The sequence below is a fragment of the Chiloscyllium plagiosum genome, unplaced genomic scaffold (assembly GCF_037043375.1).
Source record: "Chiloscyllium plagiosum isolate Xiang-an unplaced genomic scaffold, Cpla_swu_hap1 HiC_scaffold_12, whole genome shotgun sequence".
Classification (NCBI taxonomy): Eukaryota; Metazoa; Chordata; class Chondrichthyes; order Orectolobiformes; family Hemiscylliidae; genus Chiloscyllium; species Chiloscyllium plagiosum.
The window spans coordinates 40,805,411-40,830,965 of NW_028270150.1; the positions used below are offsets into that span (position 1 = coordinate 40,805,411).

A 25,555-nucleotide genomic window follows, 5' to 3' on the forward strand; every position below is an offset into this window, starting at 1 on the left:
TCATCCAGTATGGGTAACTGCAAGGGAAAGTGGTGTGGGTGAAGAGCATATTGGTATGGCTTGAGTCAAGAGTGTGGTGCTGGAAAAGCACAGCAGATCAGGCAGCATCCGAGGAGCAGGGGAATTGACATTCCTGATGAAGGGCTTATGCCTGAAATGTTGATTCTCCTGTTGCTCGGATGCTGCCTGACCTGCTGTGCTTTTCCAGCACCACACTCTCAACTCTAATTTCCAGCATCTGCAGTCCTCGCTTTTGCCTGGTATGACTTGAGACTGAGTTGGCATAGGGGCTATAAAAGGCTCTGTGGTGTGGGCAAAGGACATTTGGATAGGGCGAGGGCTGGTGGGCTATAGTGCATTTTTTTTTAAAATGATGCACATGGCACTAGCAATGAAGTGGGATGAATGTCCATTTGTAATGGAGGGTGATGTAAAGAATTAAAATGAAGCAAATTTCTTTGTCCAAAGTTGTTTTGAGCTTCTTGAATGTTATTGGATGGATGCTCATTCAAGCAATTAGTGTATTCTATCTGTTTGCTGAGTGTAAACTATGGAGAGAGTAAAGTAGCCAGGAACATAAAGATTGTAAGAGCTTTTACATCTTCATAAAAATAATAGTTAATGTAAATGTTGGTTTATTAGAAGCAGAGATGGGAGAAATTATCATGGATAATGAGGAAATTACAGAGATACTGAACAAATGTTTTGGGTGTAGTCTTTACTGTAGAAGAACAAGTTTCACACCAGAAACTAGAGGGCAAGCTAGGACCTATAAAGAGGGAGGAAATTAAAGTACAAGTGGAATCCCAATTAAACTAAGGCACCAAGTTTTGAGAGGAGAATCGACGTTTTGGGCATAAGCCCTTCTTCATTCCTGAAACGTCGATTCTCCTGTTCCCTGGATGCTGTCTGACCTGCTGCGCTTTTCCAGCAGCACATTTTCAGCTCTGATCTCCAGCACGGGCGGCACGGTGGCACAGTGGTTAGCACTGCTGCCTCGCAGCGCCAGAGACCCGGGTTCAATTCCCGACTCAGGCGACTGGCTGTGTGGAGTTTGCATGTTCTCCCCGTGTCTGCGTGGGTTTCCTCCGGGGGCTCCGGTTTCCTCCCACAGTCCAAAGATGTGCAAGTCAGGTGAATTGGCCATGCTAAATTGCCCGTAGTGTTAGGTAAAGGGGTAAATGTACGCTTCGGCGGGTCGGTGTGGACTTGTTGGGCCGAAGGGCCTGTTTCCACACTGTAAGTAATCTAATCTAATCTAATCATCTGCAGACCTCACTTTCTCCACCAAGTTTTGTGACCATGTTATAACTGGACAAGCTAAGACATTTGCTGATCATCTCAGAAAGCAGAGGTTTGGTCGATGCAAACCAACAGAAAGTGTTACTCTGTCCCTCTTCTCTGCTGTCTGTTGGCTGAGGCTGGGTGTGAGCACTTTTATTTTAAGGAACAGATCTAAAGTACTCGTACCCTCTGGGCACTATGGACAGTGTGTGGATGGTCTGGAAAATAGAGAGCACAAATCTCCTTTGTCGATCAACTCATGGGGTGGGGTGGGGGGGCAAATTGTGTCAGAAATAAAGTTCCACAATATTAGCAAGGTTGCAGTAGAAGTAAAGTCGATATAGTTGTGAAGTACCACAAGGCTGTTCTCTCATTCTGGAGAGACAACTGGTGGCGGTTTAACTTGAAGGTTGTGAGATGTGAGGGTGAGAAGGTGGGACTGTCATGGTGATCTCTGCTGTTGGTGTTACATTGCATCATAAATCAGGTCATCCAGCCAACTGAACTAAACAAAGCAAAGTTGTAGGATATTGATTGGCATTATATTAGAGTTCCACTGTAACATTGTCAACAGATAAGCTTGAAGGTCTGCAGTCCAACAAATGTCCAGGGCCCTGCTGTAGGGATTCTGTGATTCTAGAATGATCCCAGCAGATCGGAGTTAACAAACGTAACACGACGAAAGGAGGGGACCTACAGGCCAATAGCCTGACATCAATAATATGGTCAAGTAAAATTATGTTTGACAAATTAATTAGGTTTTTGAATTTATAATTAATCCAGCAGCTAAAGCGGTAACGGGAGATTTAATAGGTCTTCAAAAAGTGTTTGAAAAGTTGTCACTTAAAAGATTAATATGCAGGGTAAGGGCTTAAGTAATTGAGGGTAATTTAAGGTAGAGAATTGGTTAATACATAAGAAACAGAGAGTAAGGAGACAGAGGGTAACTTCAAGTTGCAGTAGATGTGATCTATATGGACTTTACAGAACTGGGTCAAAGGTAGAAGACAGGGTGGTGGTGGAGGGTTGTTTTTCAGACTGGAGGCCTGTGACCAGTGGAATGCCACAAGGATCGGTGCTGGGTCCACTACCTTTTGTCATTTACATAAATTATTTGGATGCGAGCATAAGAGGTACCGTTAGTAAGTTTGCAGATGACACCAAAATTGGAGGTGTCGTGGACAGCGAAGAGGGTTACCTCCGATTACAAGAGGATCTTGACCAGATGGGTCAATGGGCTGAGAAGTGGCAGATGGAGTTTCATTCTGATAAATGGCGAGGTGCTGCATTTTGGGAAAGCAAATCTTAGCAGGACTTATACACTTAATGGTAAGGTCCTCGGGATTGTTGCTGAACAAAGAGACCTTGGAGTGCAGGTTCATAGCTCCTTGAAAGTCGAATCGCAGAATATTGAGTACAGGAGTTGGGAGATCATGTTGTGGCTGTACAGGGCATTGGTTAGGCCACTGTTGGAATATTGCGTGCAATTCTGGTCTCCTTCCTATCGGAAAGATGTTGTGAAACTGGAAAGGGTTCAGAAAAGATTTACAAGGATGTTGCCAGGGTTGGAGGATTTGAGCTCTAGGGAGAGGCTGAACAGGCTGGGACTGTTTTCCCTGGAGCGTCGGAGGCTGAGGGGTGACCTTATAGAGATTTACAAAATTATGAGGGGCATGGATAGGTTAAATAGGCAAAGTCTTTTCCCTGGGGTTGGGGAGTCCAGAACTAGAGGGCATAGGTTTAGGGTGAGAGGGGTAAGATAGAAGAGAGACCTAAGGGGCAACTTTTTCACGCAGAGGGTGGTACGTGTATGGAATGAGCCACCAGAGGATGTGGTAGAGGCTGGTACAATTGCAACATTTAAGAGGCATTTGGATGAGTATATGAATAGGGAAGAGTTTGGAAGGATATGGGTCGGGTGCTGGCAGGTGGGACTAGATTGGGTTGGGATATCTGGTCGGCATGGACAGGTTGGACCGAAGGGTCTGTTTCAATGCTGTACATCTCTATGACTCTATGAATGGAGTATCACAAGGATAAGTGCTGCAGCCTTAGCTGCACTTATAATCTGTAAAAAAGACTTTGAAGAGAGAGAGTAATGAACCTAAATTTGCTGACAGCTAGTGTTAACCTCATTGAGCTATTCCCAGTCTGAAAAATAACTATTTGCTTGTACTCTGGTGTCGAGTACCAGCATTACTTGTGAGCAGCTCCAAGTTTCTGCGCACTGAGATCAATATTGGCACGCTGATTGTGGCATTGACTTCTGGTTCTGAAAGTTACTGACATGCACGAAACTTGAAGGCCTGTGCAGCCAGATGAAAAAAGGAGAGAATGCTGCCTACCACTCAACAAATCTACAGATTTAGAGTCAAGATGGAAAGGGGCCTTTTGACCCATTGTATCTGCACCGGTCATCAAACATTCATCTGTTTGAATTCTAATTCTAATTCTACTTTACAGCACTTTGCCTGTAGCCTTGATTGTTACGGTGTTTCATTGCTCATGTAAATAGTTCTTGAGGGTTTCTGCAGCGAGTTCCAGATACAGTCGGTTCTGCTATAACGTGTGTTTCTTCAATGTAAATTGGCCATAATACAATTGAAGAATTTAGACCATTATTTGTAGAACGTGAACTTTCTGTACCTGTGTTGCTATCATGTGATTCTAGTCCCATTGGTTTAAGTGGTGCAGCTAATACATGACTTTCTTATAACATGGGATCACACAGGAACAGAAGTATCGTTTTATTTTAGAACAGACTGAAACCATCACCGTCTGCTTGAAAAAGTTCTCCAATGCCCTCTAAACCTCCTGCTCCTTACCTTAAAATTGTGCCCACTGATTATTGACCCCTTTACTCTGGGAGCAGTCTTTCCCCTATCTATGTTCCTCAGAACTTTGAACATCTCAGTTCGCTCCCCACTCTGCCTTCCTGCAGATGCTGGAATCCAACATATATAGGCAGGAGGCTGGAAGAACGCAGCAAGCCAGGCAGCATCAGGAGGTGGACAAGTCGAAGTTTCGGGTGCTGTCTGGCTTGCTGTGTTCTTCCAGCATCCTGCCTGTCTACTCTCTCCATTCTGGCACAGGTAACATCCTGGTGAATCACTTCAGCCATCTCTCTCGTGCAGTCACATGTTTCCTCCAGTGTGGCAACCAGAACTGCTCACACTACGCCAGCTGTAAGCTGACTAACATCAATATAGCTCCAGTTTTTCTGTATCTTTCCAACGACTTTGGTGGCCTGTGGCAAGGCAACGTCACCATAGGTGACCATGGGGTTGCTGTCTCATCAGACAAGCGGAGAGGTTGAGAAGCTGGGACCTTGATGGTAACCTCAGCCATTGTAGTAATTGAACTCACGCTATTGGCATTACTGTGCATTGCAAGCCAGCTATCCAGTCAAGTGAGCCAACTGACATTATGCCCATGGAATACACTAGTGTAATAACATCTTTATTGTTTAATTCTAATCGGTAACTTACTGTAAGAGATTGCTGATGTGAAATTCAAGCAACACTGTGCTTAGGAAAGCTTTGAAGAATTAGCTAACCTTTTTCTGGTGTGGTCAAGAGAATAGATGAATTTTTATCAAGAGTTGTGAGGGAGTTGAACTTCATTCACAGCTAGAGGGTGCTGCAGTCACAGACTTGTGCAGTTTACATAATCAAGATAAGCCTTTAGAGAGAGTTCCATTATAACTGGCAGCTATTCGCATCAGGTCATTGCACAGGATGTTGCAGCATTAGAGATCTCTGGAATAAATCCACACCCCGAACCTAACCTACCATTTTGATTCAAGTTTACACACACAAATCTGAAATCAATGTTTTGAAATGTAATACAAGAAAGAAACCTACATTCTCTAGAACATGAAACTTTTTAACCTATTTTTTAAAATTTGTACCTTTGCTCCTCATCTACTCCCCATTGTCCTCACCTTACAGAACTTACATATGTGGATCTACATGTTCAAATGTAAGTCTCTGTGTTTCTGGACATCTGACCCTATAGTCCTGTTCACAGCACCTATAGTTATACTCGGGATGAGATGAGGCTGCACTTTCGACAAACTAAGCCTTCTATAAATGCAACAGATGCTTAAATGAGAGTTATTTCAGTACTTTTGTCTCAGCGCAATGGCAGACACCTTGTCCACATAAACTAACTGCCTTTGTATAATCAATACAGATTTATGTTCGTGGCAAAGCAATTATTTTTAGTGTAGTTTTAAATAACAAATGGTTCATCTCAGGCACAAACAATACTCCTTTAAGAGCTACTGTTTTACAGGAATTTGCATTCCAGTTAGTCTGACTATAGAGATGACGACTTGTGTTTCATGCACTGAGAATGTTTGAAAATCAGCGGAAGAGGTAAGTCTCAATTCAGTGAGACTATTTAATAGGTAGATACAGATAATACCAAATCCAACCAACCAATTATATGGCCCCATTAGCTTACTCTCAATCATCAGTAAAGTGATGGAAGGTGTCATCAACAGTTCTGTCAAAAAGCACTTACTTAGCAATAATCTCACTGATGCTTAGTTTGGGTTCTGCTAGGGCCACTTAGCTCCTGATCTCATTTCAGCCTTGGTCCAAACACTAACAAAAGAACTGAATTCCAGAGGTGAGAGTGATTGCCTTTGACATCAAGGCACATTTGACAAGGGTAGCATCAATCAATCAATCAATCAGTGGGAATCAGGGGGGGTAAAACTGTCTACTAGCTAAAGTCATATCGGAAGATGGCTGTGGTTGTTGGACGTCAGTCATCTAAGATCCAGGACATCTCTGGAGAAATTCCTCAGAATAATGTACTAGACGCAACCATCGACAGCTGCTTCATCAATGACCTTCCCTCCATCATAAGGTCAGAAGTAGGGGTATTTGCTGATGGTTGCTCAATGTTCAGCACCATTCAGAATTACTCAGATATTGAGGCAGTCCATGTTCAAATACAGCAAGCCCTGGACAGTATCAGGCTTGGGCTGACAAATGGCAAATAACATTCATGCCACAGAAGTGCCATGCAGTGACCATCTCTGACAAGATGGAACTAAACGCATCCCTTGTTATTTGATGGCTGAATCTCTTGCTGTCAACATCCGGGGTTGCCATTGACCAGAATCTCATCTGGACTAACCACGTTAATACTGTGGCTACATTAGCAGGTCGGAGGCTAAGAACCTTGCATCAAGTCAGTCACTTCCTGACTCCTCAAAGCCTGCCTACCACTTACAAGGCATAAGTTAGGTGTGTAATGGAATTCTATCGACTTGCTTGAATGAGAGCAACTCCAAAGTAGTCAGGAACCTTGACACCGTCCAGGACAAAGCAACCTGATTGATTAGTACCACATCCACACACAATTCAATTTTTTCACCACTGATGCTCAGTAGCAGTGGTATGTACCATCTATAAGAGAGTGTAAAAATTCACCCAAGCTCTTCAGACAGTGCCCACAGCCGGTACCATCAAGAAGGAAAAGAGCAGTAGATACGTGGGAACATGCAAGTTTTTCTCCAAGCCATTGGATGTCCAAACTTGGAAATATTTTGTCATTTCTTCAGTGTCATGGAGGTCTACAACACAGAAAAAGACCCTTTGTCCCATCAAGTCTGTGCCAGTCAAAAACAACTACCTAACATTTTGAATTCCATTTTCCATACTCCATAGCCTTCTATGCCTTGGCATTGCAAGTGCACATCTAAATACTTCTCAAATGTTATGAGGGTTTCTGTTTCTACCACCCTTACAGGCACAGAGTTCCAAATTCCCCCCACCATCTGGGTGAAACTAAGGCAGACTTGGCAACTTGCTGCTTTGAAACCTGTTGATAGCATAGACTGTACCATGGTGTGCACTTTGGAGGGAGTGAATGTTTAGGCTAAAGTGCTGATCAAACAGGATGCTTTCTCCTTGATAATACAGAGCATCTTGACTGTTGTTGTATTTGTTGAGGAAAATAGAGAATATTCTAGTTGGAGAAGCTTTAAGAAGCCCGGAGATGAGCCGCTTGCCTCAGAATACCAAGTCACTGACCTACTCCCATATATGGTTGGTCTAGTTGAGCTTTTGGTCAATGGTGAACTCTACCCATTATACCCGTGCTCTCAGGACCTGAGAATTTTGATTGTGGGGCATTTGACATTTTGTTGAGTATTAAAGAGAGATTTTTTTTTCCTTTGGGTGGAGCTGGCCATTGCCTGGTACTTGTATGATTTTAGTGTTACTTTCACCTTGACACTTGATCAGATGGGGAAGCGGGCTGAGGATTGGCAAATGCAGTTCAATACAGGTAAGTGTGAGGTGTTGCACTTTGGAAAGTCAAGCCAAGGTAGACTTATACAGTAAATGCTAAGGTCCTGAGGAGTATTGTGGAACAGAGGGACCTATGAATACAAATACACAGTTCTTTTAAAAGCTGTGTCACAGGTAGACAGGCTGGTGAAGAAGGCAATTAGCATGCTGGCCTTTATTGGTCAAGACACTGAGTATAGGAGTTGGGACGTTATGTTACAGTTGTATAAGTCATTGGTGAGTCCACGCTTGGTGTATTGTGTACGGTTTTGGTCAACCTCTTAAAGGAAATACATAGTTAAACTAGAAAGACTGTAAAGAAGATTTACAAGTATGTTGCCAGGAATAGTAGACCTGAGTTATAAGGAAAGGTTGGCCAGGATAGGACTTTATTCCTTAAAACGGAGGAGAATGAGGGGTGACTTGATTGTGGTGTATAAAATTACGAGGGGCATTGATAGGATGAATGCATATAGTCTTTTTCCCAGGAACGGGGAACTGAAAACTAGAGGACATAGGTTTATGGTGAGAGGGGTAAGATTTAAGAAGGACCTGAGAGGGCAACTGGTTCACACTGAGAGTGGTGCATATATGGAATGGACTTCCAGAGAAGGTGGTTGAGGCAGTGACAGTAGCAACATTTGGATAGGTACTTGGATGGGAAGGTTCTGGAGGGATATGGACTAAATGCAGGCAATTGGAACTTGCTGAGTGGGCAAGCTGGACCAGCTGTATTACTTTATGTCTCTGACAGCCAACACTGGGATGCTATTCAGGTTTGCTGCATGTGAGCATCTGAGGAATTTTGAATGGATAAGAACATAGATGGGGTGAATGTCACTGCTGGATCAGCTGATCATAGTTGGCCACAGGTTGCTGCTCAGTGATGCTCCAAGGCTGCAATCATTGCCTTCCAATAACCACGAACGCTTTTCTTTGGACTAGCGACAACTCGAGCTGGTGGGGTGTTTTCCCCCAATTCCAATTGACTTCACTTTTACTTAAGCTGTTTGGTTCCACGCAAAAATTGTTTTGATTTCAAAGATAATCATCCTCATCTCAACTCATTTCTATAATTTTGCTCGCACTACGTGTATTTGGAGATTTGTAAATTTGTAGTGTTTTTAGAGACCAAACTGACCATAACAAGCAGGTTATTAGTGATGGCCCTTTTCAATATTTTGCAGAAGATTGAGAGTGCACTGATAGGGTGATTGCTGGTTTGGTTTGGTGCACTGATATAACTCAGCAATTTTCCCATTGTGAAGTAGATGGTTGATATAATAATGCTACTGGGTACTTTATGCCAGCTGTATTTCCAATACAATGCCAAGCGTTATAGCTGTGATGTTACTTGGCACCTTTTGGTTTTGATGTGTTTTATTCAGCAAGTGACAGAACAAGCAATGTAGTTCAGTAGTTTCCTTGATGAAGCTTTCTACTTCTTGTTACTGTACTTACTTCCCCCTTAAATGTGATATCTGTTTGAGGTACAGATTCACTTTCTTTTGTTTTTCCATATTAGATATACCTCAATATTAGTGTTTGAACGTAGATCGTACAGGTAATTGTGGACTGGAGATAATGCCTTTAGGGTACTTTGTCACTGGTGTTTGGTCAAAGCAGTCTTTCACTTGATGCCTCAATCCTGCTGTGAACCTGCCGCACCTTTTTGGATTGGACCTAATTACTGCAAGACATTAAAATTTACCATGTCATTTATTATAATAGATTATCTTATATAGCACCAGTCTGAATAAAAGGCAAAGTGCCCTCAAAATTTCAAAAACCTGTTTCATAAAAGGTTTGTTACAAGCATAGGAATCAGGTTGCATTAGCCACTAACTGGCCTTTGAGGAGAAAGTAAGGACTGCAGATGCTGGAGATCAGAGCTGAAAATGTGTTGCTGGAAAAGCGCAGCAGGTCAGGCAGTATCCAAGGAGCAGGAGAATCGATGTTTCGGGCATGCCCGAAACGTTGATTTTCCTGCTCCTTGGATGCTGCCTGACCTGCTGCGCTTTTCCAGCAACACTAACTGGCCTTTGCCCACTATTAGAACCGAGAGAGCTGTTGTTGCCCCAGCATGTACTGTTCACTCCTCGGTGTCTGTGTTGCTGCTTCTGCTGTGACAAAGCACAGCATCCTTGTTTCTCTTTAACTAAATGTGGCTGTGTGGTTGATGGTTGAATAGCTGTTCTCTGCTCTAGCAGGATTGGTGTTAGCTGATGTACCAGTTTCAGGCTGAGGACTTGACAAAGTATCTATCCACACTTTGTTCCTCTGTCACTACTGCTTCTGTATACTGTGGTGTTAATTCCAACCCGACAGATCCTAAAATTCTGTGGACATCATGAGATGGGATTAAATCTCAAACACTGCCAGACATTTTTGGGGCAGCATGGTGGCTCAGTAGTTAGCACTGCTGCCTCACAGCGCCAGAGATCTGGGTTCGATTTCAGCCTCGGTCGACTGTCTGTGTAGAGTTTGCATATTCTCCCCGTGCTCCGATTTTCGCCGATGTTGCAAGTCAGGTGCATTGCCCATGCTAAATTGCCATAGTGTTCAGGGACGTGTAGGTTAGGTGCATGATACAGTGGTAAATGTAGGGGTCTGAGTGGGATACTCTTCAGCAGGTCATTGTGGACTTGTTGGGCCAAAGGGCCTGTTTCCACACTGTAGGGATTCTAATTCTAATTTTGAAAGGAGGAAAACACAGTGTAAATGAATGGAATAGCATCAGTGATGGGAAAGCTTCTGTGTAATTCTGTGGCATGACTGATTTTTCTAACTGCTTCTGAATGATGGGATGAGGATGCAGTTGTGCTTATTCTGATATGGTGAGGGGTCACTATCAAAGATTATGACAGTTAACACTGAAGATCCATAATTCCCATGTGCACACCTGGAGCTGAATTTTCAATCTAGATTTGAAAATCCGATGCCAGATTTATTTCTGGATCCCTATCCTATACCATGTCTGTATCACTGATGCACTGCTGTTTTAATCAGCAAAATCCCTGATTGTGCTGGAAGCAAGATTGGGTGTTGCTTGGGGATAGGACCTGGCTGTGGAGGCAGCTTTGATTATGATTACCATTATCTTTTGCAATTGGAGTTTGTAAGATAGTCGAGGGCTGGCAGCCTGACAGTATAGCCAAGTAGCCAAACAGTCACTCATAAGATACTGTGCTCTAGCTATGACAACTTTGTACCACTATTTAAGCAGCTTAATTTTAAAAGGTTTTTAATTCAACTGCAGCATATTATGTTTCCTGCCTCCAACCATTGTGCACCCAGTGGTTCCAGACGAATCTCTCTTGCTTGTTGTTGTAAAAATCTCTTCCTAGTCATCTGCAGGCTTTTGACAAGCTCTTCCACAAACTGAATGAATAATTAATTGGAGCCAAGTGGGCTATGGCTCTCCCTATCCCAAACAATTCCAACTGTGATAATTGCAGCTTGTTCTGTAAGAATCAGAAAATTGAGACCCAATGTGTGAATATTATTTTTATTAGCATTCTCACTCAACCTTAGCCCACAGGCATCGAAAATCTAGCCCTTATTTCTCTTTTTCACCCTGGAAGCTCCCAACTCGATGCTCTTTTGCACTAATTTGCTCAAATCTGATTGTCAGTATCCTACTACTTTTAATCCTTTCATGCTTTAAACACATTTCACATATCAACTCATTCTTACTGACTTTGTCCCTCAGTACATTGAGTTCAAAGTGCTCATCCTTCCATTACCTTGTCAAGCTTACATTTGCTTGATGCATCTGCTGAATGCATTAATCCTCGTATTCTGATTTTTGTTCTGATTCCTGCTGTTGGTAATACTGGACATGTCTGAGTTGAGTAAAATCTGGATTAATCAGTCTTAAGTTTTATTTTTGATATTTGCCAATCATAATGATTAGTTATTGAACATATTAATGAGAGCTTATCAAAGTACATTTAATAAACAAACATCAAAGTCTATTACATGCAAAAGGGGAAAGTGAACTACATAAGAATTATTTGAAATGGTCTTATAAATCTCAAAAATGAAAATTTCATCTATTCTCGAAATCTGAATCTCACTGAAGGATTACTCTGTTTCCACTTTAATTTTTTTTGTTCAGTGAGCACGGCAATAGTTTTTTTTAACTTCTTGTCAAACTTCTGCATTCATTTAATGCTACCTCCTTTAGAAATTGTTTCTTCAGACATCCTAAGCAAATTGATGACAGAGCTCACAACATGCGTTCCTTAAATCCATGCATTCAACAGACTTGTAGAATATCTTCTGTCTGACACCTTAAAAGCACTCTGCTTCTGGAGATCTTCACTTTGAAATAACTCCTCAGAGGCCAGTGTCCTGTCACCAAGTGATCTGGCTCCCTCAAAGCCAGCTCTGAGTGAACAAGATGTCTGACACTCCTGCTCTTATAGTCATCCAGGGCTCCCTGATTGGCGCTGTTAATCTGGTCCAATCAGGGAACTCATTCTATGAGGTCCACCTGGCTGACCTCGTTACAATCGTGACATACTAATGTCTACGCCATGGAGGACGACTTTTCTTCTGCTCTGAAAACTGCTGAATTGCATTGCTTACATTGTAAACCATTTTCAGTCCAACTGACCCCTCTTCAAAAGAAACCTGAATGTTTACTCATCATCTTTCTCTCTTGAAAAAAGGAACTTTTTTTTTTCAGTCTGGTTCCCTGTGTCATAGCACACCTTATTCTTCAACAACAGCCCTTTTTATTGCTCTCTTCTACTCCTGTTTCAAAAACATTGAATGATTTACATCAGGACTTGTAAAAGCAAATTCAAATACAGTAAGATTTCAAACAAGAATAGCAAAAATTATGAACCTAGATCACAGTTTCTCTACACTATTCTACTCCCGGGTTACCCCATTGTTGTTGCCACAATCTTCAGGTGCCCCAGGGTATCCTTCCAACAACACCTAAGCTACTGCACCATTCAAAATGTTCCTCACTAGCCATGGCTTGGTGTTTGTACCTATATTTTTGTTTCCCACACTCCTTACTACACTCCCCCCCCCCCCCAAAATAAAAAACAGGGGGACATTTTCTGCCTTGAGGATGTTCTATGATTGCAAGTTACTGTTAATTATAATCAGTATTGTTATAGTCATAGAGATGTTCCATTTTTTTTAGACAAAAAGATCAAATTTACAAGCCCTGGAATTAATGGTAAAGTATAAAGAAGCCAATCAAACAGCTATCAATGGGTGCTTCTTCTATTAAGCATCCAGCCAAGATGCAGAGACTTGTCATGTGGGAGGACACTTTCCCTTTAAGAATCTCTGCAGCAAGCGAGCAGGTGCTGAAATGCCGCTCCCTTATGCTTATTACTGGCTGACAGCAGTGCACTAGAGGGAGCTGTTGCTTTCACAGTTCCCTCAAGAATATTATGAATCTTTGTAACAATAAAATGTATAACAATTGTTCATAATTCTGCAATTTGAAGATTAATATCCATACCTGGGGTTCAATGTATACGCCACCTCTGTTCTGTTATACCAGGACATCCCGAATTGCCAATCATGTGCTGTTTCTATTTGTGTTATGCAGCACAGCACCATGAAAGCCAGCAGCAGAAATAAAGACCACTCGGCAGATGGCGATGGAACTGGAAAAAGACCAAAGCGGAAGTGTCTTCAGTGGCATCCTCTGCTTGCCAAAAAGATGCTGGACTTCTCTGAGGAGGAGGAGGAAGATGAGGAAGATGAAGATATTGACAAGGTAGAAATAGAAATTTGTATTGCAGACTACATTGTGCTATTTTTAAACTTGGGAACTGATTTGCTTACTCCTGTTCCTATGTTGATTGACAGTAGTTGATGGAATTTAACAAAGCTTGCTGACACACACAATGCCATAAATACTTAAAGAAGTCATAACTCAGTTAAGCAGAAGAAAAAGATATTTGTTAACCTTCCCGTTCCTGCAGCATCTATTAGCCATTTTTGACATTATCAGCTATTCAGTTTTTCTCTGTCTATTTAAATGATTCATTTTCTAGGTCCATTCCTATCTCTGTCAGTGTAACCGTTTCATCTACTCAGCTTGTGCATTTTTATCCAATCGTCCCTGGACTTTTTCTGCTTTGAAGGACAAGCAATTGCTCTGTGATATCTTCCACAAACAGTAGTGAGCATTACCCTGTGTTTCTAACAGCCTATTGCCATGACCATCGCTGTTTCAATTCTGTCAGACTGTGACTCTGATACCAGGGCTTGAATGATTTGTCATTTTCTCTGCTTTAACATTGTCAAACCAAAGTCATGCTTTTTTACTTTTCCCACCTCCAGCATATGCAAGCCTCTTTGACAGTTTCCATCAGCCCCTCTGGTTGTTCACGTGGGCAGCCTTTACCTTCTGACCCTCTTTCCTATTAGTTAGTAAGGCTGCTCTCATCAATGTACAAACACGTTTTTTTCATAGATGAGGAGGCGATCACTTACACTATTTCTAGCAGGGTGTTCTACCTTGCCTTCAATTCTTTTAATTTGGATTTTAATTAAATTCACATCCCATTACCTGCTATTATGGAGTTTAAACCCTTGACCCCCGAGTATAAGCATGGTCCTCTGGGTTAATAATTCAATGACACTGCCACCAAACCACCATTTCTTCCCTAAGTCTGTAACTTCGACATCTGCCATGTTTACTGAGCTCCAGAAGGAACTTGTACAAGGAACATTCACACATACACCTTTGCCTTGATCCAAATTCTGGCAAATCTCTTTACTTTGTTATCGGGCATGAGAATGCTTGGACTTGGCTATCTTCTAAAACACACAACTGTAATCAGATGGTTGAACTCACTGTTCATGAATTCAAATAAGGCCATTATTTTAGCACTTCAGTCCAAACCTTCAAAGAGATGTTGTATGTTTGTATGTTTAGTAATAGTGAGACCAATTCATTTACTTTTCTGACACCACCATACCCTTTTATGTCAAGCTGCAATGCCCAGTCTTAGCAGATCTTGTATCCAAATATGTTACATGGTCACAATTAGGAAATGAGCTATTTACTTAACCATTAACTTTGGGGATGCACGCTTTCATAACTCTTGGCCTACCTCCTGAACTCCTCTCACCAATGAGGTCCATGAACCTTCCGGGTCCAGTATCGGCTTTCAAAATCAGCGCTTAATAGTGTACATGTTCTTCCTTACATAACAGTGAAATGTTATATAATTTTGTAATATAATGCATGACACGATTTCATGCCAACTTAGAGGAATGGTTAGTTGCCAATCTGTCTTCTGCAGATGGGATCAAAGCTGGTACAGGCTTACAGACATGGACTGCCTGATCTAAACATGCTAGCTTCTTTGTTCTTCCAATCAGGGTCTATATGTTTCAATTTGGGTGACCAAAGATGACACTCCAACTCACTTGCATCACTGGAGCAGATTTGATTAAGTTAAAGTCAAATTTGTGCTTAAATTTTAAATTATTTTAGGTAATTAGGCAAAATTATCAACTGATGTACTTCTCAATATGTCATTGTATATGGAAGCTTGCTGAGTAATCATATTTTACAATGCTGCTTCAAGCAATGATCAGTATATTGGATTTTGTGTAAGTACACTTATGCATGATTTCAGAGGAGAAAAGGTATGGCAAATAAGGAAATCAATTAATATATCTAAATAAGAAATTCTTCTAAATGTGAGCTAAGAAAGATTGGTAGAAATATCGTATGAGGAAAGGCTGAGGCACTTGGGGTTGTTTTCATTGGAGAAAAGAAGGTTTAGGGGTGACTTGATAGAGGTGTACAAGATGATTAGGGGTTTAGATAGGGTCGACAGTGAGAATCTTTTTCCACGTATGGAGTCAGCTATTACAAGGGGGCATAGCTTTAAATTAAGGGGGGTGTAGGTATAGGACAGATGTTAGGGGTAGGTTCTTTACTCAGCGAGTCGTGAGTTCATGGAATGCCCTGCCAGTAGCAGTGGTGGACTCTCCCTCATTATGGGCATTTAAGCGGGCATTGGATAGGCATATGGAGGATAGTGGGCTAGTGTAGGTTAGGTGGGCTTGGATCGGCGCAACATTGAGGGTCGAAGGGCCTGTACTGCGCTGTATTCTTCTATGTTCTATGTAATGTCAATTCAGCATGAGGATGGCTCTTTCAAAGGAGATCTGTGTTACTTTACATAATGTGCAACCCTCCAAATTAAGTTTCAATATGAAACTTTTTTAACAGTAAAATCTGTTTTGTTTTCCTTGTCAAATATATTCTCATGTATGTTTACATTTTTACTGCAGGAAACTTTGCTGAACACAGAAGGTCTTGAACATGAGGCAGATGAAACAGAAGATGATGACTCCTCTGAACAGCGAGCTCGCAGGCCGATGAATGCATTTCTTTTGTTTTGCAAACGCCATCGTTCTCTGGTTCGTCAGCAACATCCTCGCCTAGACAACCGTGGTGCAACCAAGATACTGGCTGACTGGTGGTCTGTTTTAGATCCAAAGGAGAAACAAAAATATACTGACCTGGCAAAAGAGGTGAGGCAGCATAGCTGTATTACAGTGTTGCCTGTGAAATTAACTCCATTTCTTGCGTAAAGCAGGTGATCTATGAGTTAAGGTGCTTAAGACTTAAAGTTGAAAGTAAATTGTATTTTGACAAAATCAAATTACCGAAGGGAAAGCAGAATTAAGGTTTCAAGTACAATGACCATTCTTCTGAATTTGCTTCGTTCTTCATTTTATTGTATTTTAACTGCATTCATATCATTGATAATAGTTAATTATACGATTTTTCTGTCGGTTTCTACATATTTTAATTATGGAAACAATGAAATAAGCATTTACCATTAGCGAAGTGGATATTTATCTGAGTTTCTATTAGAATAGATCTTTTCGAAGACAATTGGAAATTTTTATAACTTGTCAGAGCCATTTTTTAAAAAAAGAACTTGCACTCTGGAAAGAGATCCTACATATATGTGTCTATAATATATCTATCAGTAACATGCATTCTGTAGGGGTTCTCCTCACAGTGTTATTAGAACACATCAGTTTCATTTACACATCTGGATTGAGGGATGATCTATCTCTAACCACTCTGGTGTATTGACTAGCATGTGCAGCGTAAAAAAACATCATTATTAAGGCATAGATTGCATAGGAACATCTGGTGTTAAGTGTGCAAATCAGAAGCTGCTGGTTTGAATTGTTCTGCTCCTCAAGCTTCACAATAGCAGTATCTTGTGGAGACACTTAACATTGAAATATATGAAGTTGGAATAGCTGCCCACTTGACACCCACTACACTTGCTGACAAATTACAGCTTGTCTGTTCTAATGTAAGTGAATTTTTAATTTGTGTAATTAGCCTGATTTACTGCTGAATATCATTTTTGGCACGATAAGTTAACTTTAAAAGTACGAATGTTGATCCTCCAGATTTTATTATTGATTATTTTTAAATTCTAGGTTTAGTTCCTATTTTTCTATACTTTTTCTTTCTGTTGCTTTTATTTCTCTTGTTATCTGTGCTTTCTTTCCCTTGTTTCATTTTGCTTTCAGATTTTAAGTTGAATTAAGAATTCTAAGTTACACCTTCTGGTTCAGACCTGCATGCTCAGTAAAGATTCTTCAGTCTGGCTGGTTAAGGAGTTGCTTGCCCTTTCACATAGGTTTAGGATCCTCCGTAAAGGGTAACGCATTCTTTTGTGTTACTAACTGCTGCAACTTTGAGAATAAAAGCCTGTAGAATTTCAGTAAGTAAGTGTAATGAATGTTGAGCACTGTTCTTTCAGCACTGCGGAATCAGGACCCAGTTGAAGATGAGTCAAAGACCAAATACTTTACATCTCCCATACTTAACTTGGTTTATTGGAGTAACTAGATACTATAATTTAGATTATGTAGCTTCGTGCTGTGCTGAACGTTATACTGAGAATTCATTAATCTGCTACGCAAATATAGTAAACATAAACACCTGATACTCATGACCTGATACTCTTAATTGGCACTATTCAAAAGAGATTTTAAATGTCAAAAGAACCATTACTCATCCAGTTCTGATGTGTGAGTTGTATAATTGATAGCACATTTAACCCTCCTTGTCACAAGGACATGGAATGGGCAGGCAGTTAAAACTGCACAACTTATTTAGCCACACTGGCAGATTAACTTCTGGCTTCACATGGCAGTTACAATGGGAGTTGATTCAAATCCTGGGTGCTAATAGGATTTTGGATTTTAAGGTACTCTATTGAGTAGTTGGCAATGCCACTTACTCAAGTCTAGTAGGATCCTTTACGCAATATGCATGTCAATCTCAATGACACTCTTGGGGTTCAATTGCAAGATTTAGCTCCATGCTCCATGGGATGCATTAAAAGCCACAGTAACATCCTTCCAGGCCAATCTAGAAAGAAAATGATCGGGGTTTTGAGAGTAAGCTTTTCAAAGACACAAAATAATCTGTGCCATTATATTATAAAATATGTTTCTTTATTATTTATAGTAATATATGCACCAATAAGTAAGGTCGTATAAGTGACATGCATGAAGATGACCCAATCCTGAAGGCATCTTGTTTCCAATTTTTTTCAGCTTCTTTAAGTCACTTCCAAGGTCTCAATGGGCTGTTTAAAAATATTTTCTCATTATCCATGTAATGATAAAGATGCAGGTGTTTATCTTTGTTATTTTATTGTAGAGAGAATCATTCTGCTGCTGATGTAGTGTGCTGAAGCTATATTTTAACCCTCTTTTATCTAGGTATGTTTTGGTGCTGCTCATTGCACACAGCTAGTTTTACCTGGACAAATGAAGTTTTTGAAGTTATTGTTTTTAATCAGTGGTATCCTGTGACTAATGACAAGTGCAAGGACTGTATCAAATGAAGAGAGCTTTTTACCTTTTTCTTTGGATTTTCAGCATCCCTCCAGGTATGCCAATTGTCTGGCCTATGCCAAATATGGATGTCAGTGCCAGTACTGGTAGCAACTGACTTCTAGAATTACCTGCCACTTTAATACAAATCAACCTTGAAAATGTATGGTTTTAATGATCAGCTGGTCCATCTGCAGGAAATATGTTACTTATTTGAATGAAGTGATACTAACAACAGTGTTAAAAGTAGTGAACTGCACTCCATTTGCTTGTGTAAATTTGACTGTTAAACATAAATTTCAATAGCAGCAAGTTGTGATTTCAGGTGGTATCAGTATCTGTTCTTAGTTACAAAATTTATGTAATGAATACTGACAAAACACAAAAGGCGGCCATTCAACTTGTTGTTTCTCTGCAGGCTGCTCGGAAGCTCTATCCAGTTAGTGCCACTTCCTTCCTCATCCCCAACAAACCTGTTTTTTTTTTCCCTTCAAGCATTTATTTAATGTTCTTTTGAATGTTATCATTGAATCTGCACCTGCCATCCTTCGAGATTAATTCCAGATTTCAACAACTTGCTGTGTAAAATAAATATTTCCATGTGCCATCTCATGTTCATTTGCTAATTATGTCGGATCTATGTCCTCTGGTGACTGAAGTTTCTGCCACTAGAAACAGCTTCTCCTTATTTACTTTCGTCAAAGCACTTCATGATTTTAATTCCCTCTAATTCCCTCTATCAATTCTCCTCTGCTTGAAGGAGAATAATTCTCTCCTGTCTAGTGTTTCCTCGTAAATGAAATCCCTGATCCCAGGTTCTAGTAAATTCCTTCTGCACAGTCTCTAAGACTTTGACATCTTTCCTAAAGTGTGGTACCTAGAATTAAATAGAATACTCCAACTGTAGCTGAATCAGACTTTGTAAAAGGCTCAGCATAACTTTTGTTTTTATATATCTTGCCCTGATTTATAAAACACAGGATCCCAAATGCTTTGTGACATCCTTTTTTTAAAAAGAAGCTTATCTATCATCACAAAGACTTCTGCACATATACCTCTACTTCTCTTTGTTCTTGCACAACTGTTTAAAATTCTACCACTTAATTCATATAAAATTAATATTCTGTGGTTGTGGGTAATCTGAAGTAAAATTAGACACTGAGCAGGTCTGGCAGCATCTGTGGAGTGTAAGGAAAACTACCATTTTGAGTCCAGTGACCCTTGATCACAAGAAATGCTTCTTCAGGAATGCTATCAGACCTGTTGAGTCTCCGCAATTTCTATTTTTGTTTTAGATTTCCACCATCCACCGTTCTTTGTTGTACGAAAATAGAAAATACTGGAAATGGTTTGGGGGCACCTGCAGTTGGAAAAAGTGAATATTTCAGATTGATGACCAGCTCTGTTGCAAGGTCATTGACCAGAATGCTAACTTTGATGTTAACCTTGACAGATCCTGTCAGATTTGCTAAGTTTTGGTGCATATTGCCTTTTTCCTTGTTCCGACTAAAAGTATTCACTTTGCATATTTCTAGGTTAAGTACCATCTGTCACGTGTTTACCTAATTTACCAATCTGCTTTTGTGCTCATTAAATCTGATACTGTTCTCTTTGTTGCTTATTACCTCTGCAAATACGCAGTTATCTCAGATTTTGAAATCATGATATCCGAATCCAAATCATTGATATATGTCATAAGGAACAGTGATCCTAACACTGATCCTTGAGAAACACCACCGTATCGCTCCCTCCAGTCTGGAAAATACCCACAGACTCCCATTCTCTATTTTGTGTCCATTAGTCAATTTTTTAAACCATGCTGTCACTATCCTTTTAACATTGCTCACAAGTCCATACTCTCAAATATTTATCAAATACGTTTGAAAGACTGTATGCATAACATCAGCTGCGTGGCCCTCACCAATTTTCCCCTTCATCAAAGAGTACAAACAATTTAATTTTAACAAATCCTCACTAACTTTCATTTATTAGCTCCTACTTTTTCAAGCTGATATTTCTGAAGTTGGCCCTACAATATCTCTCAGAAATGGTCACATCCTACCAAGTGACTTGGCTTTTTCCATCTGGCCTTCTCAATAGCATAGCCAACAAATGCTAACCTAGCTAGTGACACTGCATCTTGTGAAAGATTCAGGACACAGAGCTTTCATCTCCTACTCCTGATAATTAAAGAATATTGAATGCCTGTCAGCACTAAGTTTCAGGTTTATTGTGACCAGAGTATTTTTAATCAAAAATATACTAATTCATAAATGTATAATTTTTCAGCATAAGTTTTATTTCTGCCTACTAGACACTTTTGAACAATTTTGTGCAGTTGACTTGCAATAATCAAATAATGCCCAGCTCCTTTTCCTTCCTCTTGGTGGGACTAAAGATAGTCCTCAGCAGAATTTTCATTTATGTAGCTACGTATGGTGATGAGCTGAGAAGTGAGAGGGGCTTTCACTTTAGGTTGGTTGGGGTTTCTTTTAAACTCATGATGTATTTAAGCAGGAGTAATGTTCAAATACTCATGGTAGCCGGGCAGATGGTTTCTACAGGCCCCCAGACCTTCCGGGGTTCACCTTCCAGGTGCCTTATTTAAAAAAGCACCTGGCTAGCACTCAACTCTCTGCAACCCAGGACCGGGGACATTCATGAAATAAATGAAAAGGACTTTCTCATGGATGGCAAGAAGAGGTTTCAAGCATTACAAAAGCAGCCTGGATGGAAGTGGCTGCATTGGTCAGCGCCTGTGGCGACCAGAGGCAAATCTGGTTGCACTGCCGCAAGAGAATGGATGACACGCTGTGCTCTGCCAGGGTAAATGGTACTTTCTCTGTAATGTTTCATTCTCCCGTGAGTATGAGTTTTCCACTGCACAGGCCTGCAAGAATAAGATTGGACGCCAGGCATCTCCAGCACATGTCTCGCGTATAATTAATGTCGGTCAATTCATTGGAGCTACTAGTGTAGTACTTCCTGCATCAGTGATACTGCTTCTCACAGATCTGCCAGGCCTCTCTTACAGAACAGAAGATGAGTTACAATACTCTTAAGTCTACACTCCACCAGCTCATTAATCTTTCATTGAACCTAAGAGAACATACACATAATGCAGCTTCTTACCAAAGGCTTGCGTGGACAAGGATACCAGCAAGAAATATCTCTTTAGGATGAATGTGTCGTACAAATATCAGGCACACACATCATAGAGGATAGAGATGTACAGCACGGAAACAGATCCTTTGGTTCAAGTTGTCCATGCCCACCAGGTATCCTAAATAAATCTAGTCCCATTTGCCAGCATTTGGAATAGATCCCTCTAAACCCTTCCCATTCGTATACCCATCCAGATGCCTTTTAAATGTTGTAATTGTATCAGATTATATTGAGCTTTGTTGATCTCTAGCAACTCTACCTCCTTGACCACACTGAAACACATTTCATTCGGAAACCTTTAATTCTCAACTTTCCAGTTAAGACATCTTTGTTACAGTAACGCACCTGGACAATCACAGGTTCAACAATTGAAATCTCTATCTGTATCTGTCAATGCACATAAAACATTCATGTACCAATGGTAATGTCTCTTAATGTTTCTCTCCTGCATAGGATAAAAATGCATAACCAGTGAAAATGTGCACATACATGACTGGAACTGGGTGTGTGGCGTAAGGGCCCTCGCCACTTTTGAGCAGCAGACTCACAAGCTGGCAAGAGAGCAAGGCGAATATAATCAGTGCAAAAATTAGATATCTACAGGCATTCAGTGAGAATTCCTCCCAGCAGCTACTTCCATGTGTCCTTCAAGCAGAAACATCTCAATGAAACCTTGGATAAGGGTGGCACCTTCTTTGTTTTTCTCTAAGGCCTTCATTCTCAGATCGAAGCAAGGGTCAGACAAAGAAGACACCAAGCTCTCAGGTGACACCATCTCTTTGAGCTCAACAGAACACATCTCTGAGGAGGAATACTATGAGCCTCAGAGGAAGCACTATCAAGGCATTCTACCTCCCCTTCCACCAGTACAAAGACATTCACCTCCGTGGGTAATGAATTGAGAGTACACTAAGGATTGCGTTCTGGTGAGCACAACATGGGCACAAACCTGCAGTTAATGGATGAAGAAATGACTGAAATCTCTGACACTGACGATAGCTGGAGAACAGGCCTCTGCTGTACCCAGAACAGATAATGAGCCCCTGGACTTGGCCATTAATGGGCAGTTGGAGATGCAGAGGCAAACAGGGTGATGTCTGGCAGAAATGATAGTGATCATGTGAAGACTGGAGCAAAGCACAGAGGAATCTGCCCAAGATCTGTACGCTGACATGGCTCCAACTTTGAGAGCAAGGTTGTCTCCATGGACTGGGTGGAGGACACCATGGGGGACCAAGACCAATAGAAAGATCAGTATCTGCCAATCTATGGGGCTTGGGCCGTCACTCCATTGCTTGATTCATGGATGTATTCATTTGCTGGCCTGGCGAGAGGAAACCAGGAGACTTTGATCTCCCTCCAGATGTCCCTTCCTTTCGAGGGGTAAGGTGGGGTGCCATTGTGAACTGACTGAGAGGAGGAGGAACAGAGAAACATTGGAATCTGGACACTAGATTGCACCAACTCCTATCTTGTCATGAAGCCAGAGCACCCTTCAAGGTGGTTACCCCTATGCAGCCAGTAGATATCTACCTGAAGTAATCTCAGATCAGATAGCAAAACAATCAACAGGTTTCCTTGAGCTCAGCTGTGGCTGCTGTTGTGGCACCACAAAGCGGTGTTAAAATGAGAGATAGTAATGAATATTGAAGTAATTCGGATGTCTGGATGTCAGCCTGCACTGGGAGCTAATGAAACGCTTTTATCCAAGTTGCTATGGTCTTGTTTAATCTGTTAAGACTACTAACAGTACGTGGCTTCCTTGTAGACCTTCTTGAGGAGTCACAGTGACCCTATATGGCCACATCCACTATGATGATGTTTCTATTTGAAATAAAGAATTTCCCCTTTCTGAAAGATCAGCCAAACACAAATGTGCCTTCTGACCCTGCATGAACTTGTGCCAGTGTGAGTGATTCCAGTGTAGCCTGGGAATCCCTCATTTCATGAGTCTCCATTTTACTAGAGGCAGCAGTCCTCATTTGCATTGGGACATTGTGGAAGAGTTAATCCTGACCGTTTTATAATGTGGAGGACATCAGAATAAACTGTTTTGTTTTTTGAACCAGGACAATTTAGTTCCATATAGCTTTATTTTAAAGATAAAGGACATTTCTGAGACTGTAATTATGAAAAGAGGAAAATAGGTAATATGGAGGAAAATGTAAGATTGTGGAGATGTCACTTGCATTTCATGTAAAATAACAAATACTGTATTGATTTCAAGCGAAGATGTCACAACGTACGTGAAACAAGGAAGGTGTATTCATCCATCGTGATATAAGTAAATGGGACCAAACTAGCAGTTTTTTCTGCCTGTTCCTATTTTTAAAAGTAGCACAGTAAATTATACATGTTTAGTAAAGTATAGAAAACGTGTAGTACAGCAGTATTTTCTTTGGTGGATTTGTGTGCTGTTTAATATTTTCCTGTGCAGGCCATCAGTTTCACATGTAATATATTAGAGTCATGTGTGTCTACCGTCACTCACTGCATTCATTTTTATTGACTACACTTAAAAGCTTGCTCCATTTAGTGAATGCGTTATATACTGTATTTTCTTTACAGCCTGAGTGCACCAATAATATGTAGTGTATTGCACCACATTCTATTCTGAATTTTATGGAGAATGTGTAAAGATTCAGCCTTGATTCAGGCTAAAAGGGGGTCCTGATCTTGTACTTACCAGTCTAAGGATCTCTTCAGCACCTTTGTCACAGGTCAGCCCCTGATTGGCTGCATGAGGCCCCACAAGCAGCCCAGTCACATGGCTGAGAACTGTGGAGCCTTCTCAGAGCTTTCGGGAGAACTGAGTGCTCCGGAGGTATGCAGTAGATTTCAGGCAGAGGAAGGTAAGTTTTAAAGACAAACTAAAAATTCAAGAAAGTGTGAGAGCCAGAAGGAAACCCCACCTTTTGGGGTCTATTGTTATGTGCTGGAAATCAAATCCTGCTATTCCCTTGACAAAAGTTAAAGACTTTTAAAAGTATGCAAAGTTCCCCAATTTACCTGACTATCAGGCCAAGACTGATTCAAAGTATGAAGCACATTTCTGCACTGAACATGAATCCATTTAAAAGGGATCTTGACAGAACTATGAACCCGCAGGGAATAGAGGGATATGGATAGTGTAAAAGTGGAAAATTTTTAGTTGAGAAATGCATCATTGTTGGTGCAGTCTTGATGGGCTCAAGGGTCCATTCCTGTGCTGTACTGTTCTTTGTTCTATTTATTACAAGTAATTAGAGTCTAGCTACAAATAAACAGTTATGAATGGATGGTATATAATGCTATTAATTAAGACTAATCCAGTTACAAAGTCCTTGTATCTCTCATACTTGGATAAAATATGTTGGACAAAGGGAAGAAACTGGGGGGAAAAATATTCTGTAGTCTTTGTTCCCAGGTTGTGTTGTTGAGAAGATCTTTATCATTCTTCTCCTGGTCTGCACTTTGCTTCAGACATCTTTCTTTGGATGCTTCCACTGGTTGGTAATAGACACAAGATAACTGTACACTTATAAAAGGTCTCTGCCTTTTCAGTTAAAAATGACAGCCGACAACAACTGTTGCAGTAAAATGATTTTCTTCAGGATTATTGTGGGTTTTGACTGAAGAGAATAGTGTGTGGAAGAACTGAACTCCGTCTCTCTCATCTCTCCCTCCCTTCCTCTAACTGAGGCTGTTTGTTCCATTAAGTCATCACCTACAGGATGTCACTGGGCGACCACTTCCATTTAGCAGGTGGCTTTCCCAGTGAGTGCAGGCTGGGGATCACCCTGCCATTGGTAACATTCTGACTGCACTGTAAAATGACTGTCAGTTTAGTTTTTAATTATGTAAATCCTTGAGGTGGGAGGTCTCTCCACATCTGGTCCCATATTAGTTAACGCTCTGATGGTGGAACTATGTCAGGAAGT

At 40.9% G+C, this 25,555-nt stretch overlaps 1 protein-coding gene across 11 annotated transcripts in view; it reads left to right on the forward strand.

Annotated features, from left to right (window-relative positions):
* bbx (BBX high mobility group box domain containing) overlaps window positions 1–25,555 on the forward strand; it is a 223,989-nt gene that overhangs the window by 137,476 nt on the left and 60,958 nt on the right. For all 11 annotated transcript variants that reach the window (XM_087992700.1, XM_087992701.1, XM_087992702.1 and 8 more), the window contains 2 exons: window positions 13,174–13,344; window positions 15,885–16,127. In XM_087992700.1, the coding sequence (XP_087848826.1) occupies window positions 13,174–13,344; window positions 15,885–16,127 (414 nt within the window). The remainder of the gene's footprint in view (window positions 1–13,173; window positions 13,345–15,884; window positions 16,128–25,555) is intronic.